General features: G+C 49.4%; 1 protein-coding gene across 1 annotated transcript in view; it reads right to left on the reverse strand.

Annotated features, from left to right (window-relative positions):
• acap3a (ArfGAP with coiled-coil, ankyrin repeat and PH domains 3a) overlaps positions 1 to 16379 on the reverse strand; it is a 369480-nt gene that overhangs the window by 90194 nt on the left and 262907 nt on the right. Inside the window, exon 6 of the mRNA XM_072478219.1 lies at positions 6020 to 6203. Within this exon, the coding sequence (XP_072334320.1) occupies positions 6020 to 6203 (184 nt within the window). The remainder of the gene's footprint in view (positions 1 to 6019; positions 6204 to 16379) is intronic.

The raw sequence follows: 16379 nt of genomic DNA on the forward strand, positions 1-16379 counted from the left end.
AAGTCAGACAAAAATCACTGTCTGTGGGAGCAGTGATGCAGTAATCTGACATTTTTGACAGTGTAATCTCACTCTTATCTGTAAAAGCGACACGGCTGAACGATTCCTGTATCCTTTTCCACATGTTTAAACTAATTACTTACTGGCATTAGAATGGTTTTCAGGCTGAGAGGACGTTGGTGGGAGCGCTGCACTGCCATCAAGTGGCAGACTGTTGGAACTGAACCCCAGCAGCAGCTGGACGCCAAATCTGAGCCACACGATGTGCTCTGATTTGAGTGGGATCTGGGCTGAGCTTTGAGTGATGTTTTCAGATTACAGGCACCAATACGCGATGTGGGCAGAGTGGGGAGCTAAACAGACATGATGAAGACCGAGGCAAATCTCCGAACACCTCAGGAATAAGGGAGGAGGAGCTTTCAAAAACTGAGAGGCGTTCAAAAACCGAGAGAGAAACTTAGAAAAGGAAGACAAGAAAGCAAGAACAGTGAAGGGAACAGAAATACACAGAAGGGAGAAGCCAGCGAGGGAAATGGGTGGATCAGGTTTGCAGGGTTTAAAAGCAACAATGCAAATCATTAGTACTGAAGGCAGAAAATTAGAAGCAGTAATTAGAATGGGGAGACCTGTTGTAGCCTTGATGAAAGTTTGGCCTCAGTCACAGTGAGAATAGGGGCTGGTTTAGCACAGTGGGCTAAACAGCTGGCTTGTAAAGCAGACCAAGGCCAGCAGCGTGGGTTCAATTCCCGTACCAGCCTCCCCGAACAGGCGCCGGAATGTGACGACTAGGGGCTTTTCACAGGAACTTCATTTGAAGCCTACTTGTGACAATAAGTGATTTTCAAAGAGGTCCATTTCGGGGAATGAGACAGAATGAGAGAAATTGAGAAGATCTGAGAGGGAAACACAGGCGAAGAGGGAGCATGGAAGAAGACTGCGAGTCAATAGAAAGCAACCCCTGAATAGAAAGGAATTAAAGGGGGAAATGAAAGAAGAGTGGGAACATATAGAGTTGGAGGGGTGTCTTGTCCAGCACTTCACAGGAGCATCAGGAAACTAAACATGATACTAAACAACATATGACGACATTTGGAAAGAGTTAGATTTTGAGTAAAGGTTGTCGAGAGGTGGAGAGGTTTAGGGAGGGAATTCTAGAGGTTACGGCCCAGGCAGCTGAAGGACTGGCTGCCAAAGGGGAGCATTAAAATCAGAGATGCTCAAGAGACCAGAATTTGAGAAGCACAGATATCCCAGAGGGCTGCAGGGCTGGAGGAGATGACGGAGGTGGGGGAGGGTGGGTGGATGAAGGCTCGGACAAGTGATTTGAAAACAAGGATGAGCATTTCAAAATGTAGAGCACCTTGCGTAAGCTGTCCCCCATTCCATTTACTAATGGGTGGAATGTGTTTGACTTGGAGCTTATCCATCTCTTATTACAATGTGACATAGGCCCGACCCGCTGTTTGATTCAACTACTCTGCAGGTTCCCACTCCGTGCAAGGTATCTGGTCTCAGTTGATTCCAAAGAGATAAAATTGGTTGCCCATCAGAGATCGAGCCCACACATTTATCCAATGCGAGATGCGAAGACCACTCATCTGAAATTCATGCCACGCTTTGCAAACAAAGCAGTTCACGATCTGCACTGATTTAGCCGATGTTACCAGCGACATTGTGCCTTTGAGATGAGCCTTATTTCTGGAGCCTGCATTGTGGGGAGCTGTAGTCAAGGGAGCTGTGGGCTTGTAATGAATGTTGACGGTCAGCCTATCGCTGGAAGCGGAGTCTTATTTCTGTTCACCTTTTATTAAGGAGGGTCAGATCATGGGAACTGAGGTGGGGATTTGACTCAAAGTAATATTTCCCACTCTTTCTTCGACTGACTCACACAACAGACAAGTGCAGGGGCTGGGGTTTTCAAACAGAAATCAAACACACACTGTCAAAAATACAAGCTGTCCGAATTTTCGGCCCTTGCTCCCTCCAGTCAGACACATCGTTGTTCCTCTGATCAACCTTACACTGGCCTTCAGGGAAGAAATGGAACTTCTACGATAACTGACAAAAGTGCCAGAGGGGATTTAAAGAAAATAACAAAAGTGAGTCGTTGTGATCGTGGCTTCCAAAGAAGAAATTGGACAGATATTGAAAAGCAAAAATTTGCAGGTTATGAGGAAAGAGTGTGTCATGTGAGAGTGCCTTTAAGAAATGGGTGTTTAAGAAATGCACCTTTAAGAAATGGAGCTGCTCATGTTACTGGAGTGATGTCAGAGTGTTTGTGGAGCTGAGCTCAACTTCTGCTTTTTAGTTTCAGTTTCAGAAAAAGCTTGGGTGTGTCTGTGGTTTTCAGTGAGCTGCATCTGAAGGCTGCCATCCAAAGACTAACATAATCATATGGTGAATTCAGAATTATAAATGTTTTCAGTATTGAATGTAAACCTTAATGTGCTCCTGTTTAGAGGTTTGTTAAGTCTTTTGGATGTTAAAAGAACAGCATACAGATTACTTAGTGTTGTATTCTTTGGGGGGTGTATTTAAATTACTGGTTGCTAAGATATTCACTGTTTGTTTTAAGAAGGTTAACTTGAGTTCATAGAATAAACATTGTTTTGTTTTTAAAAAACTCTGGTCCATTTCTGCTGTACCACACCTGTAGAGTGAGCCGTGTGCTAACCATACCGCAATCTAGTAAAAGTTGTGGGTCAGGTGAACCCCATGATACACTTTGGGGTTCTCTAAACCCTGACCCATAACAAGTGGGATAATTGGAATGGTGCAGAAAGAGCTAGCACAGGTAAGATGGCCTGAATGGCCTCATTTTGTACTGTTCGATTGTATCGAAACCAGATACGGAATAGAGATAGGAACCATTCTCAGCAGCAGGCAGGCTTTCAGTTCCGCTTTGTTCTGTGAGGTGACATGAGCTTTAGGTTTTAATTCTGTTGATTTTTAATGTCAGGATCAAGTGCTCCCGACCAAGAACATGTGTATTTGCTGCCACCATGTGGTCATTCAAGGTTTAACATTGAAAATAGGAATCCGCAACCTTTTCATTCACAGTTCTCGATTTTCCCAAAACAGTGTCACCTCCCGTTTCCATTGTCTGGCATGTGTAAAAATAAACCATCACCGTGTTTAAGTAGCTTCAAGCCAAGATCGTAAGAAACGGTCACCTGTTGTATTTCTGAGTGCCTGACACTAACATACACTCTCTCCCCAGAGGCACAGCCCTGTTTACTTAAATCCAGAGAATCTGCACAAAGTAAAGGATTAAGGACCCCCAACGTGTACAGGAATAGCAGCAGAGTGTAAACAGCTAAAACTGCTCAGTACAGAGCATTAATAAGCTTATCACTGATTATCCACCTAATCCTTTTATATATTCATTTACAGAACTGGAGTTGAGTAGGGAGTCAGCTCCCTGCGACAGGTCGGTGTAAGTAAAGTGTGGCTGACTGGTCTATAACCACTCCCTTGGTGTACTGTGGACCTGTCTGGCTCAGACATTGGGCTACTGAGTCGGCCAGAGTATATTGACTTGATTCCAATCTTCATCTCGGAGGCATCTCAACAAGCAAAAAGTCCCCACTTCCCTCCCCCAACAAACAAGAGCTCATCGGTTTGAGTTGCAAGGTGCTCAGGAGCATGAAAGAAGACTGCGAGTCAATAGAACTCGCAACATTGAGCAGCTCAAGCTCACTCCAAAGGCGCTACCCACGAGTTTGCCTCCCAGTTCCTCTCAGTGAAAGGCAGCTTCACTACAGGTGGCGAGTTACATCAACACGTCTGCAACATGGTGACACCAGGCCCCCGGACGCATAGGCCCAATCCTAACATCCAGCTTCCCTGTAATACTTTCTGTCATGATATACACCAGTATAACATGGTGCAGATACACACACACTGATGGACACACAGCAAGACCAATCAACACACACAACACCGCAGCCAATCACCAGTTAGAGCACACTCACTATAAAGACAGAGGGCATCAGAATTCCCGCTCATTCGGGATGCAGCCCCCTACAAGGACAGAGCTTACAGCTTACAGCACAGGTCCTCACCATGTGCTGAGTGCATAGACTGGTTCGGACAGGCGTAGGTCTTTAGTTTAAACTAACATCGTGTTAACCCACAGTGAAAGTATGTTCAACAGTTTCTAACTTAATAAAATAGTGTTGCACTATTTTAAGTGTTGGTGGCCTGTATGTGCTCCACGGATCCAGAACACCCAACACATCACTTTCCAATAACGTCCCGATTCTCAGACCTGGGGGGGGGGGGGGGGCTAAAACGCTCCATCTAAAACGTTCAATTCCATGATTAAATTTGAATGAAAAAAAATTCCAAATCAAGAGCACAATTTGCAGCCCTGGAGAATGAATGGGACGTGTCCTCTCCAGGTTCAGGCAGGCCTGTTTGGCATTGACGGAACCCTTGCTGACTGGTAGCTGGGGGCCGTTGCAGTTGAGCTTCAGATCTGTGCAAATTCTGCGGCACATGTACAGCTCTGACAGAGGGCTGGCAGGGATTGCCTGCTCCCTGGTGTCTTGACAGTCAGCATCATCGATCAGACACACTCCAACTGTTCCTGGGCGCGCCGTCACCCTGGCCACTGACTCAATGACAGTGATTACTGATGAATTGACTGATACCTGGTGCACAATTCTCTCAAATTCCAGTATTCACTGCATGTTTTCAACTCCAATTTATTCTGTCCCTGGCCCTGACCTTCTGCCGTCCCTCCTTCACCCGATAACGTTCGACGTTTTAAACCTGAAAGAGCCTTACGTGGTCAATGCTCCCTTAATCACCCTCCTTCCCCCCACCACACTATTTTTGATGGGACTCCTGCTCCGTCGACCTTGACCTTTGACCGGAGCTTCACAGCAAACAAAAATAATTCAGAAGGCTTAAGTTACGTCAGGATGGAGAACAATACGAAAAAAGCTTTGAGGAAGTGGCTGCAAGGCAGACAGAAAGGTTGAATGAGCCGGATCTGTTTGCACTCATGAAACACTGCTTCGTCCTATCACTGATTGTTTAGCTTACGTCATGTTCACTGCTTTAATGTACCTCCTGGTTATCCGTCCCGTCATTGTCCCTACAGATTGATCCCTCGCTGGGGACGGGCTGCTCTCCTGCAAGTCGCACATCATCTTCATTGTTTGCAACTGGGGAAATATCTCCCTCAAGATCCTCTACTCTTGTCAGCTTTCTCCTCCCCTGAAGCTGCTAACTCCGGGTTCAACACACGCCGCAGCTGCCACCGATCCCACTGCTCCACCCGTCTGAGCGCCCACAATGAATAAATGGCAGGCTATTCGGCTGCAGGCACCATCACAGCCACGCCTGATGCTGCCTGTATCCAATGTCCACAGCCAAACATCCTATGATTTATAGAATATGAGATGATTATCAGTGCTGGCCCGAATCTCCCTGGAGGGACCATGGGCTCCGAGCGCACCCCACAAGTACCAGGGCAGCACGGTAGCACAAGTGATTAGCACTGTGGCTTCACAGCGCCAGGGCCCCAGGTTCGATTCCCCGCTGGGTCACTGTCTGTGCGGAGTTTGCACGTTCTCCCCGTGTGTGCGTGGGTTTTCTCCGGGTGCTCCGGTTTCCTCCCACAGTCCAAAGACGTGCAGGTTAGGTGGATTGGCCATGCTAAATTACCCGTAGTGTCCATAAGGGTTGGGAGGGGTTATTGGGTTGCGGGGAAAAGGTGGAAGTGAGGGATTAATGTGGGTCGGTGCAGACTCGATGGGCCGAATGGCCTCCTTCTGCACTGTATGTTCTATGTAATCTATGTAATGTGAAGACCAAACCTCCACGTGGAGCCCAGTTCACACTGGAGGACTGCTCCCATTCTAAAGCATGGTTGGTGCTCAGGCCTTTGGACCAGGGAGGCGTCCTGGGATCAGGACAAAGGCACTCCTGCTTTCCCTACACCGCCTGCCCGGAGAGCTTCAGCTTCGGAGCATCTCGCGAGGCCCTGATTCCTTGTTTCTCGCCATACCTGAAGAACGTAGTCGAGTGCCAGGTGCCTGAAGCATTTCCTCGTCATGGTCAGTGTCCCCGTGGCCTCCTCCACTTCGTGCGTCTTGTTACGAGTCGCTTGAGCGTTTTTGATCAGCGCCAGGTCCATGTCCTCTCTGACCTTCTCAAAATGCTTCTTGGTCTCCTTGAACTTCCGAACATCTCTGTATTTCAACAAGAAACACAAACGTTCTGTTACTCGACTGGGATGGAGTGGGGGTGGGGAGTGTCAGAGTGGGGGGGGGGGGGGTAAGAGGGGGGATGGGGGGGTGAGGCCTGGGAGGGTTGAACGGGGGAATTTAATAGAACAGCTTCAGCTCATACATGACTCACATGAAAATATTTCTAAAGCACTGACCACACAGCGGGCAAGCTCGCGAGGGAGAAATGAACAATTCCTCCAGTGAGGCTCAAGCCACAATAATTGAATTTAAACAAACTGTCATGGTTAAAAGTGGAGTTAAGTAGATATTGGGAGAGGAACAGTGCTTAGCACTACTGCCTCACAGCGCCAAGGACCCAGGTTCAATTCCGACCTTGGGTGACTGTCTCCCCGTGTCTATGTGGGTATCTTCCGGGTGCTCCAGTTTCCTCCCACGGCCCAAAGATGTGCAGGTTAGGCGGATTGGCCATGTTAAAAAATTGTCCCTTAGTGTCCAATGATGTGCAGGTTAGGTGGGTTACGGGGGTAGGGCAGGGAAGTGGGCCTCGGTAGTCTGCTCTTTCAGAGGGTTGGTGTGGACTTGATGGGCCGAATTCCCTCCTTCTGCACGGTATGAATTCTATGGGATTAATATATGTAGCTTCCAGCAGATGCAACGTGGACATGAATATGATTTACCCCACATAATTTGTGGCACTCACTAAAGAGTGACTTGACTGGTAGGACACGATATCAGCCCAATGCCTGTGGAGCTGGTATAATTGGGGGGGGGGGGGGTGGTGGCGGGGAGAGGAGACAGAAGGGGAACAAAATGGCGACAAATCTTAGTAAACTGAAGTGGTGCATTCTGCTTTAGATGCGGTTCTGTGTATTGAACAACCATCAAAAACTTGCAAGAATTATCCGTCAAAGGGTAACAAAAAAAAGGTCATGATTTTCCACTGTGCGGGATATGTGCCAGTATCTGGCACATTGAGTGTCTGGCACAAGTGTCGTTCATGGGTTCACTATAAATACACACTGTATTAAAGAGCACAAAAAAACTCTCTCCTAACCTAAAAGCATCTGTGGCCCGAATGAAACCCTTCTCTGATGCACAATGCTCTGATTCTATCCGATTACACAATTAAATCTTTTCTAATCAGAGACAGGGAGGATAATGCGAATGAATCGGATGTACAGTTCTCTCAGTGACCAGCAGTTGCTTTCCTCTCCTTTGATTTCTGTCCTTGTTAAAGGGATCAAGTGACCACTGTCCACCCTCATGACGTTCATTGGTGGTACTTTGGCGACGCATCTACCCGTGACCCCAGCCAGATGTTCCCCGCTAACTCTAGCCCGCTCTTGTGTGCCTGCAGTTTACTGAAGCCGACTTTGCTGAGCCACTCCTGCAGCTCTGGTCTAATGAAAGTTTGAAAATACAGTAGCTTTCATCCGAGAGCGGATACAATAAAGCAAGGCCTCCACTTCCCTCTCAAATTGGTGTGTAAAATCTCATTGAATTATTCCAACAATGACCCGGGGAGTTCTCCCCGGTGTCCTGGCCAACATTCATCCCTCAGTCAAAACATTTTCCAATCCTTTTCACACTGATGTTTGTGGGAGATTGCTGTGACCGTCACTTTTCCTACCTCCCAACAGTGACTACTTCAAAGATATTTCATTGATTGGGACATCCAAAGGTGCTATATAAATGCAAGTTTTTCTTTGTTTTTTTTAACCCAGCGCCTCTACTGCCTCGTGTGACTTGGACTTTATTACAAAGTCTGAGTAATACTGCAGGGTGCAACTTGCATTTCGATGAGGAAATATTCTTCCACACGCGCTTACTCATCCCAAAATACTCTGCCCAATTAACATAGCCGCATGGCACACGTACCTGTTATTAGCCCCTCCCCCCTCTCTGTGGGTGGCTTAAACACAAGAAATAGGAGCAGATGTGGACCACACGGCCACATGGCCTGCCGAGCCATTTAGTACGTTCATGGCTGATCTTAGACTCCACTTTCCCGCCCACCCCATATCCCTTGATAACCCTGGAGACCAAAAATCTGTCTATATCCGAGCCTTAAATTTACTCACTGAGGGACCATTCACAGCTCTCTGGGGCAGAGGATTCCAAAGATTCACAACCATTTGGGTGAAGTAATTTCTCCTCATCTCTAAATGATTGTCCCTTTATCCTGAGACCGTGTCCCCGCGCGTCAGATTCCCCGACCAGAGGAAACAATCTCGCAGTGCCGACCCTCTCAAGCCCCTTCAGAATCTTGTATCTTTCAATGAGACCACCTCCCATTCATGTAAACTGGTACCATGAGAATCCAACATGGCAGCTGGTCCATTCAACTTATCCTTCCCCGAATGAAGGAGAAAACAGCTATTGAAGAGAGCCCCCCCCCCCCCCCCCCCCCCCACACACACACACACACCCTACACCTCCTCTCCACCCCCAACAACATTTACCATCTGGTCCATATTGAGCAGGAACCCCACGACACCTGGAAGCAGTGACCACAGCAGGTGCAAGACACGGGAAAGTGGGAGTCCTTACCACAGTCCAAGGTTAGTGTAAACCTTTGTTCTTCCTTTTGCTACTCAACATTCTGTGTCAATCTATCAAATCTATTTGCACTGCTCACTGTCCAAGATGACATGAGGTTACCTTTGGAGGAAGAGGTTCTGTCTGATTCCCTCCTCTATTTAGAAGTTTCTAACTGAATTAGTTGGACATCTTCACCAAGGTAGAAGGTTTACCTCAGTGCTGGCAGGGCAGTAAATTTGGCAAACACACACCTGCCAAATACTGGGTCGACAAGAGTCAAACCAGGCGACGATAATGGAGTGCCGTCGAACCACACCATCTATCATAACCAACGATGCACTCACCGCACACCCACAACCTCTGACAAGGTGGGTCTTTGCTCTTTCGTGAGCAAACCAAGCAGTTTTAATGTGCAAACTCCACGCTGAGGGCTGGATTCTTCCGCCCCGCCCGCCTCAAAATCGCCAGGGGCGGGACGCGGACCACGTAAAGGTCCATTGACCACGGTCGAGAATTTCCGGTGCCTGGGTGGGCGCGGCTGGAGAATCCCGCCCAGGCAGTCACCCGAGGTCGGAACTGAACCCGGCGCGGTGAGGCAGCAGTGCTACCCACTGTGCCACCGTTAATACCTCAGTCATGGTAAAATGTTCTGTGGTGTTATATTCACAAGAATGCTGTGTCAGGCAGAGGGGAGATGTTATTAGGACAGATGGACAAATCTTGATTCAACAGGTAGGTTTGAAGGAGAGTCTTAGAGGAGGAGGGAGTGAGGTAGAGGAGGGGAGAGGGTTCAGGATGGAAATTCCTGAAGCAGTTGAAGGTATCCCTGCCACTGGTGGAGGAAAGGAAATCAGGCAGGTGCATTGGGGTCAGAACAACAGGAGAGGGCACAGGGATCTCAGGCAGCTGTGGGGTTGCAGGAAGCTGAGGGAGGGGCGAGGCCGTGAGAGAAATCCGACCACGAGGATCAAAATGATTCGAAGGGCGGCACTTGGCACAGTGGTCAGCACTGCTGCCTCATGGCTCCGAGGTCCCAGGTTCGATCCCGGCCCTGGGTCACTGTCCGTGTGGAGTTTGCACATTCTCCCCGTGTCTTGCGTGGGTTTCACCCCCACAACCCAAAGATGTGCAGAGTAGGTGGATTGGCCATGCTAAATTGCCCCTTAATTGGAAAAAAAAATAATTGGGTACTCTAAATTTATTTTAAAAAAGAATTTTTAAAAAAATGATAAAAGCGAGGTGTCCTCGGATTGGAATCCAATGTCCAGCGAGCAGAAAGGGGGCGATGGGTGAACGGAAATTGACGTGCGTCAGGATTTGGGACGCGGAGTATAACAGTAAGGAAAGAAACTTATCTCTTCACACAACCCCGACTGGCTCATCTCCAGAGATGTGCAGGTTGAGTGGATTGGCCATGATAAATTGCCCCTTAGTGCCTAAAGATGAGCAGGCTAGGTTAGGGGTTATTGGGATAGGGCGGGGGAGTGGGATTGGGTGGAGTTCACTTTGGCAGGGTCGGTGCAGACCCGATGGCCGAATGGCCTCCTTCTGCACTGTAGGAATTCTACGATTATATGATCTCAATTTTCCCCAGCTGGTTTCAGCGCTGACCAAACTAACCGTTTAGGAATTCCCACTAAATTCTGCTCATGGTCAGCATTGGGTTATCACTGATCCAACTCGAAATCTCTAACTGAAATTACCAAAGAGGAAATGGAGAAAAGGCAATTGTACCCCTCCTCCCTCCTGCAACTGTGTCCTCAGTCACTTGCCATAGCAACAGCCTCCTTCCCACAAGAAGCACTGCCGCCCATTCATTTGATTTATGTGACACTAAATTCAAAATATCAACACTGGTGGCTGAGGCTAACTCTGCTGGAGTGCACTCACTCCTCTTAATATTCTCAGAGGACAACTGCCGGAGGTCACATCAGCGCTGCTGCGGAATCAGATGTGGCCTGTGTTCCATTTGCCATTTATTCAGCTGAATATTAACAACGTCCCCTTCAAGGGCCGTGCTGACAGGGGAAATGGCACACCGATTTTCAGGATTCCTCGAGTGTGGCGATAGCTACAGCGGAGTTTCTGCTGGCAGATCAGCTTCAATGACGAGATGATCCGATTAAAGTCTTTCTAAATAATCCCGCACTGATGCCTGCCCCCCCCCCCCCCCCCGCACCAATGTAAAGCCGAGGTGGTCTCAGGCACACAGCTTCACTGACAGTGCATTGCATGTAGGGCTGAGCCAAACGCCTGATACCAAGGTTGCCAACTCCTCTAGGCACGACCCGGGAGGATGGTGGGACTGCAGATTAATCTGGGGAGAAGATTTACAGGGGTACCCCTAAACCAAAAGAAATGGGCTGAACACTTGTTTATTAATTACGAAAATGTCGGAAGATCGTTAAAATAAACGCTCCTCAATGGACAGTCAAGAAATGTTTAATCTGGTAATAAGGAGGCTTTTTAAATTACAATTGACTGGCTGGGAGGCAGGGAGTCCTGTGATCAAACCTCCAGGGGTACATTCCACCAGCATTGGGCACCAAACTGAGAAGTGTGCTACAATGTGCCTCAATGCCCTAGTTTAATGAACGGTAAACCAACCAGTTCTCTTCTCATCACCTTTCTCCTCCATCTTAAAACCCCCTTTGTAAACTATCCCATACATGTGTCGCCTGAATGCAAATCCTGCTCCGGGTGATCTGTCTTTTGTTCTTAATGTTGCTACTTTTTGTTGCAATCTCTCACAGATACACTGAAAAATCTGACACATTCTCCCATCTTCAGTTCCGATGGAGAGCCAAAAGGACTCGAAATGTTAACTCTGCATTCTCTCCTCACAAATACTGCCAGACATCTTGAGTTTTCCCAGCATCCTCTGCTCTCATTCCTAATCCCTCCAAATCTGTGACTAGGGGCCTTCAGGTGAGGGGCAGGATCGGGCCCAGTTGTGACCAGTCACCAGTAAAAATCCTGCAGGTACCTCTCACCCAGGTCCAACCGCAAGGAATGGGCCTTTCAGCAGGTTACCAGAGAGCAACCAACCATTGAGTGAGACAGGGAAGAAGGAGCAGAAAGTACTCATAAGTTCAGCACAATTCTCGATGAACTTTCGCACAAATGATTAACCTATCCTTCTGACGCTGGCAGGCCTTCTGTTTATTCCTGTCATTTTCTGTTTTTATTTCTATCGCCAGTATTCATGGCTTTTACCTGTCTCTGCTGTTCTTTATTTAAGGTACAAATGGACAGAGTTACGATCAAGGAGTGAGTTTTCTCACTTAAATTCCCTCAGATGTCACTGAACTGTGAATGGTTCTCAGGAACCTAACAATGCAGCTAGTGTGGGAAATGGATGTGTCAGCCAGCCATTCACATAGCTCCCAAATGTAACCTCATCCCGACCTTGGTGTGGTATCCTTGGCATCTCAGGAAGGGCATAGCAAATATGTAGTGCCATTGGGGAATTCTGTGAAGCTTGCTTCCCACAGTTCCAGGTTGAAGTGTCAGGCACCTGTTGCGCCAATTTTATTTTCCAATTTTCTCCCTTCTCTCTTCCTGCGATCTGGTTCCTCAGGGTCCGGCAGCTTTCTGACATCTCGTCCAAGGCGGCTGTCCATCTTGCAACCGCAGTGCTCTCCTGAAAGATCTCCCACCTCGCGACCTCAATTGACTTGAGTCCAGACAATACCCTGCAGCCCTACCCTAATTCGCCTTCTGATAGCCCTCTGCTCGCTGGCCCACGCCAGCTCCCAGGCTGGCATGATCGCGATTTAAAAAGAAAATCTTCCCCATGACTTCAAATCGCTCCCATGCCTCATCACAACCCCCACCCCCCCAACATCTCCATCTCTGTAAGTTCCTCCAGTCCAACAGCCCTCCGAGATCCCTGCGCTCCTCCAATTCTGGACTCTCTCGCTGACTATCATCGCTCCACTATGGACAGATGTGCCTTCAGTTGCCTGGGCCCTGCCAGAGGCTAAAGTTCGGCAATTTCCTCGCTTCACTTCTCCGCTTCGCTAATTCTGCTCTCTTCCTTTAAGGAGTAACTTCATTGCAGTGTTAATGTAAGCCTACTTGTGGCAATAAAGACTATTATTATTATCAAACATGCTTCTTTGACCATTTGTCCGTAAGTCTCCTCACATGATTTGGTGTCAAATTTTGCTTGATAACAAATAAAGTACCTTGAGCTGTTTCACTGTGTTAATAATAATCTGTATTGCCACAAGCAGGCTTACATTAACACTGCAATGAAGTTACTGTGAAAATCTCCTGGTCGCCAAATTCCGGCGCCTGTTCGGGTACACTGAGGGAAAATTCAGAATACCCAATTCACCTAACAAGCACGTCTTTCAGGATTTGTGGGAGGAAACCGGAGCACCTGGAGGAAACCCACGCAGACACAGGGAGAACGTGCAGATTCTGCACAGACAGTTACCCAAGCCAGGAATCGACCCTGGCGCTGTGAAGCAACAGTGCTAACCACTGTGCTACTGTGCCGTAAAGGCTCTGTATATATGCCTGTTATTGCTGAGCCTAGTAGGGAACGTTTTGACTGTTGAGAGCGGAGCCATTAAAAGGGACCAGGATATATACTGTCCTTGAAATGGAAGCCAATCCAGGGCTACGGGGAAAGGGCAGGGGAGTGGGACTAACTAAATAATTGCCTCAAGAACCAGCAGAGGCGTGATGGGCCCAGCAGAGGCATGATGGGCCCAAGACCACCTTCTGTGTTGTATTATTCAATGATTCAACACCTCAGGAGCACTAAGAGCTGCTGGCACTTTCCGACCCAGCAGGAATTAACACCTTTAGCAAAAGGTAGGCAGGGAGAGGAGATTGGAAAATGTCTTTTCACAACTTCATCTTAACACCTCTCAGCTCAGCAACTGTGTTTCGTGAAACTAATTCCATTTCCATTTCTTCATTAAAACATGAGAAAATGTACAACACTGTGAAACCCAAGACTCAGATAATGTACGTTCCTACTCTCAATCATTCAAAATCAGTGGGGGGGGGAAACGGACGGAACTATAGAGCAGGAATTAAGCCGCACATTTCGGCAGCTCCCGCTTTAACGGACTTTTGGGCTCTCCGGAGGAGCCTCAACAGAAATTTTTTGATTGAATCCCGTGTGGGAAGGTGATGTAAGGTCCCCCCTTACGTCATATGGCAGGGATTAGCGGTGGAGCGTCGGAGAAAGTGGCTTTGGAGCAGCGTCAAAAACGAAGGGGAAAAACCAAGATGGCGGAGGACGGAGATCGAGCAGCATGGGGGCCGGACCAGCAGGAGTTCCTCAGGCGCTGCATGGAGGAGCTTAAAATGGAGGTGCTGGCACTGTTGCCGATCGAGGGGCTGAAGGAGACCCAGAAGGCCCAGGCGGTGGAGCTCCGTGAGGTGAGGGATAAAACTAATGAGAACGAGGACGAGATCCTGGGCCTGACGGTAAAGGTGGAGGCGCATGAGACGGTGCAAAAGAGGTGGGCCGAGAGACTTGAGGTCCTGGAGAACAGGTCGAGGAGGAAGAATCTCCGGATTCTGGGTCTCCCCGAAGGAGTGGAGGGGGCCGATGCCGGGGCGTATGTGAGCACGTTGCTCCATTCGCTGATGGGTGCGGAGGCCTCTCCGAGCCCCCTGGAGCTGGAAGGGGCTCACCGGGTCCTGGCGAGGAGACCCAAGGCTGGCGAGCCGCCAAGGGCGATAGTGGCAAGATTCCATCGCTTCGCGGACAAAGAGAGTGTCCTGAATTGGGCCAAGAAGGTGCGGAGGAGTAGATGGGAGAATGCGGTGATCCGAGTCTACCAGGACTGGAGTGCGGAGGAGGCAAAGAGGAGAGCTGGCTTCAACCGGGCCAAGGCGGTGCTGCATAAAAAAAGAGTGAGATTCGGAATGCTGCAGCCTGCGCGACTGTGGGTCACGTACCAGGACCGACACCACTATTTCGAAATGCCAGAAGAGGCTTGGACCTTTATCCAAACCGAAAAATTGGACTCGAACTGAGGGGCTGTGGTTGTGGGGGAGATGAAACATTCTTTACCCATATTTACATGATATAGGGTTGTAAATATGGGTAAAGAATGTTTCACGGGTGGGATGATGGATGGGGATGGGGAAAGAGTTCTTTTTTCTTTTGATGAGATAGTGGGGAATGTGGGCGTCGGTGCTGGAGGGAGGTGAGACTCGGGGATGGGGGAACTGGGATAAGGCCGCAACAGGAGCTGCGCCACAGGGGGAGATCAACGGGAAGGCAGGGGAAGCCGGGGTCAGCAGAAGTCAGCTAACTCTTGTAAGTAGTATGGGGGGAGCAAAAGAGCTAGATGCGGATCTAGCGGGGAGGGAGGGAGGGAAGTGGGGGAGGGGGGATGGGGGGGGGAGAATAGGGTTGCTGCTGCACTGGCCGAGGGGGGAACTGAAAATGGAAGAGGTGGTCGGGGCGGGGGTTCCCCGTCTGGGGGACTGGAGGGTGCGGGAGACGCGGGCACGGGACTGGCCTAAGATAGGAGTTGGCTAGTCAGCGGGGGGGGAGGGGGGGGGGGGGGGTAGCCCCCCAATCCGGCTGATCACGTGGAATGCGAGAGGCCTAAATGGGCCGGTTAAGAGGGCCGAGTGTTCGCGCACTTAAAGGGACTGAAGGCAGCCGTGGTCATGCTTCAGGAGACGCATCTGAAGGTGGCAGATCAGGTCAGGTTAAGGAAGGGATGGGTAGGCCGGTGTTCCATTCGGGGCTGGATGCGAAGAATAGAGGGGTGGCAATACTGGTGGGGAAGCGGGTGCCGTTTGAGGCCAAGAACATAGTAGCGGACAATGGAGGCCGATACGTGATGGTGAGCGGTAGGTTGCAGGGGACGGAGGTGGTACTGGTGAATGTATACGCCCCGAACTGGGACGATGCTGGATTCATGAAACGGATGTTGGGGCATATTCTGGACTTGGAGGTAGGGAGCTTGATAATGGGTGGGGATTTCAACACGGTGTTGGACCCAGCATTAGATCGTTCCAGATCGAGGACGGGGAAGAGGCCGGCTGCGGCCAAGGTGCTCAGGGGGTTTATGGATCAGATGGGGGGAGTAGATCCGTGGTGATTTGCCAGGCCTTTGGCCAGAGAATTTTCTTTTTTCATGTACATAAGGCCTACTCCCGGATAGATTTTTTTGTTCTGGGCAGGGCATTGATCCCGAAAGTGGAGGGAACGGAGTATTCGGCCATAGCCATTTCAGACCACGCCCCGCATTGGGTGGAGTTAGAGCTGGGGGAGGAGAGGGACCAACGCCCGTTGTGGCGGTTGGATGTGGGACTGCAGGCATCGAAAGGTATCTGGAGGCCAACGACAACGGGGAGGTGCAGGTGGGAGTAGTATGGGAGACGCTGAAGGCGGTGGTCAGGGGAGAGTTCATCTCCATCAGGGCTTATAGGGAGAAGAGAGAGGGCAGGGAAAGGGAGAGGTTGGTGGGGGAGATTTTAAGGGTTGACAGGAGATATGCAGAGGCCCCTGATGAGGGGCTACTCAGGGAGAGACGAAGTCTCCAGACGGAGTTCGACCTGTTGACCACAGGGCAGGCAGAGGCACAGTGGAGGAAGGCACAAGGGGCGATATATGAATATGGGGAGAGGGCGAGTCGGATGCTGGCA

The sequence above is a fragment of the Scyliorhinus torazame genome, chromosome 16 (assembly GCF_047496885.1).
Source record: "Scyliorhinus torazame isolate Kashiwa2021f chromosome 16, sScyTor2.1, whole genome shotgun sequence".
NCBI classification, from domain to species: Eukaryota; Metazoa; Chordata; class Chondrichthyes; order Carcharhiniformes; family Scyliorhinidae; genus Scyliorhinus; species Scyliorhinus torazame.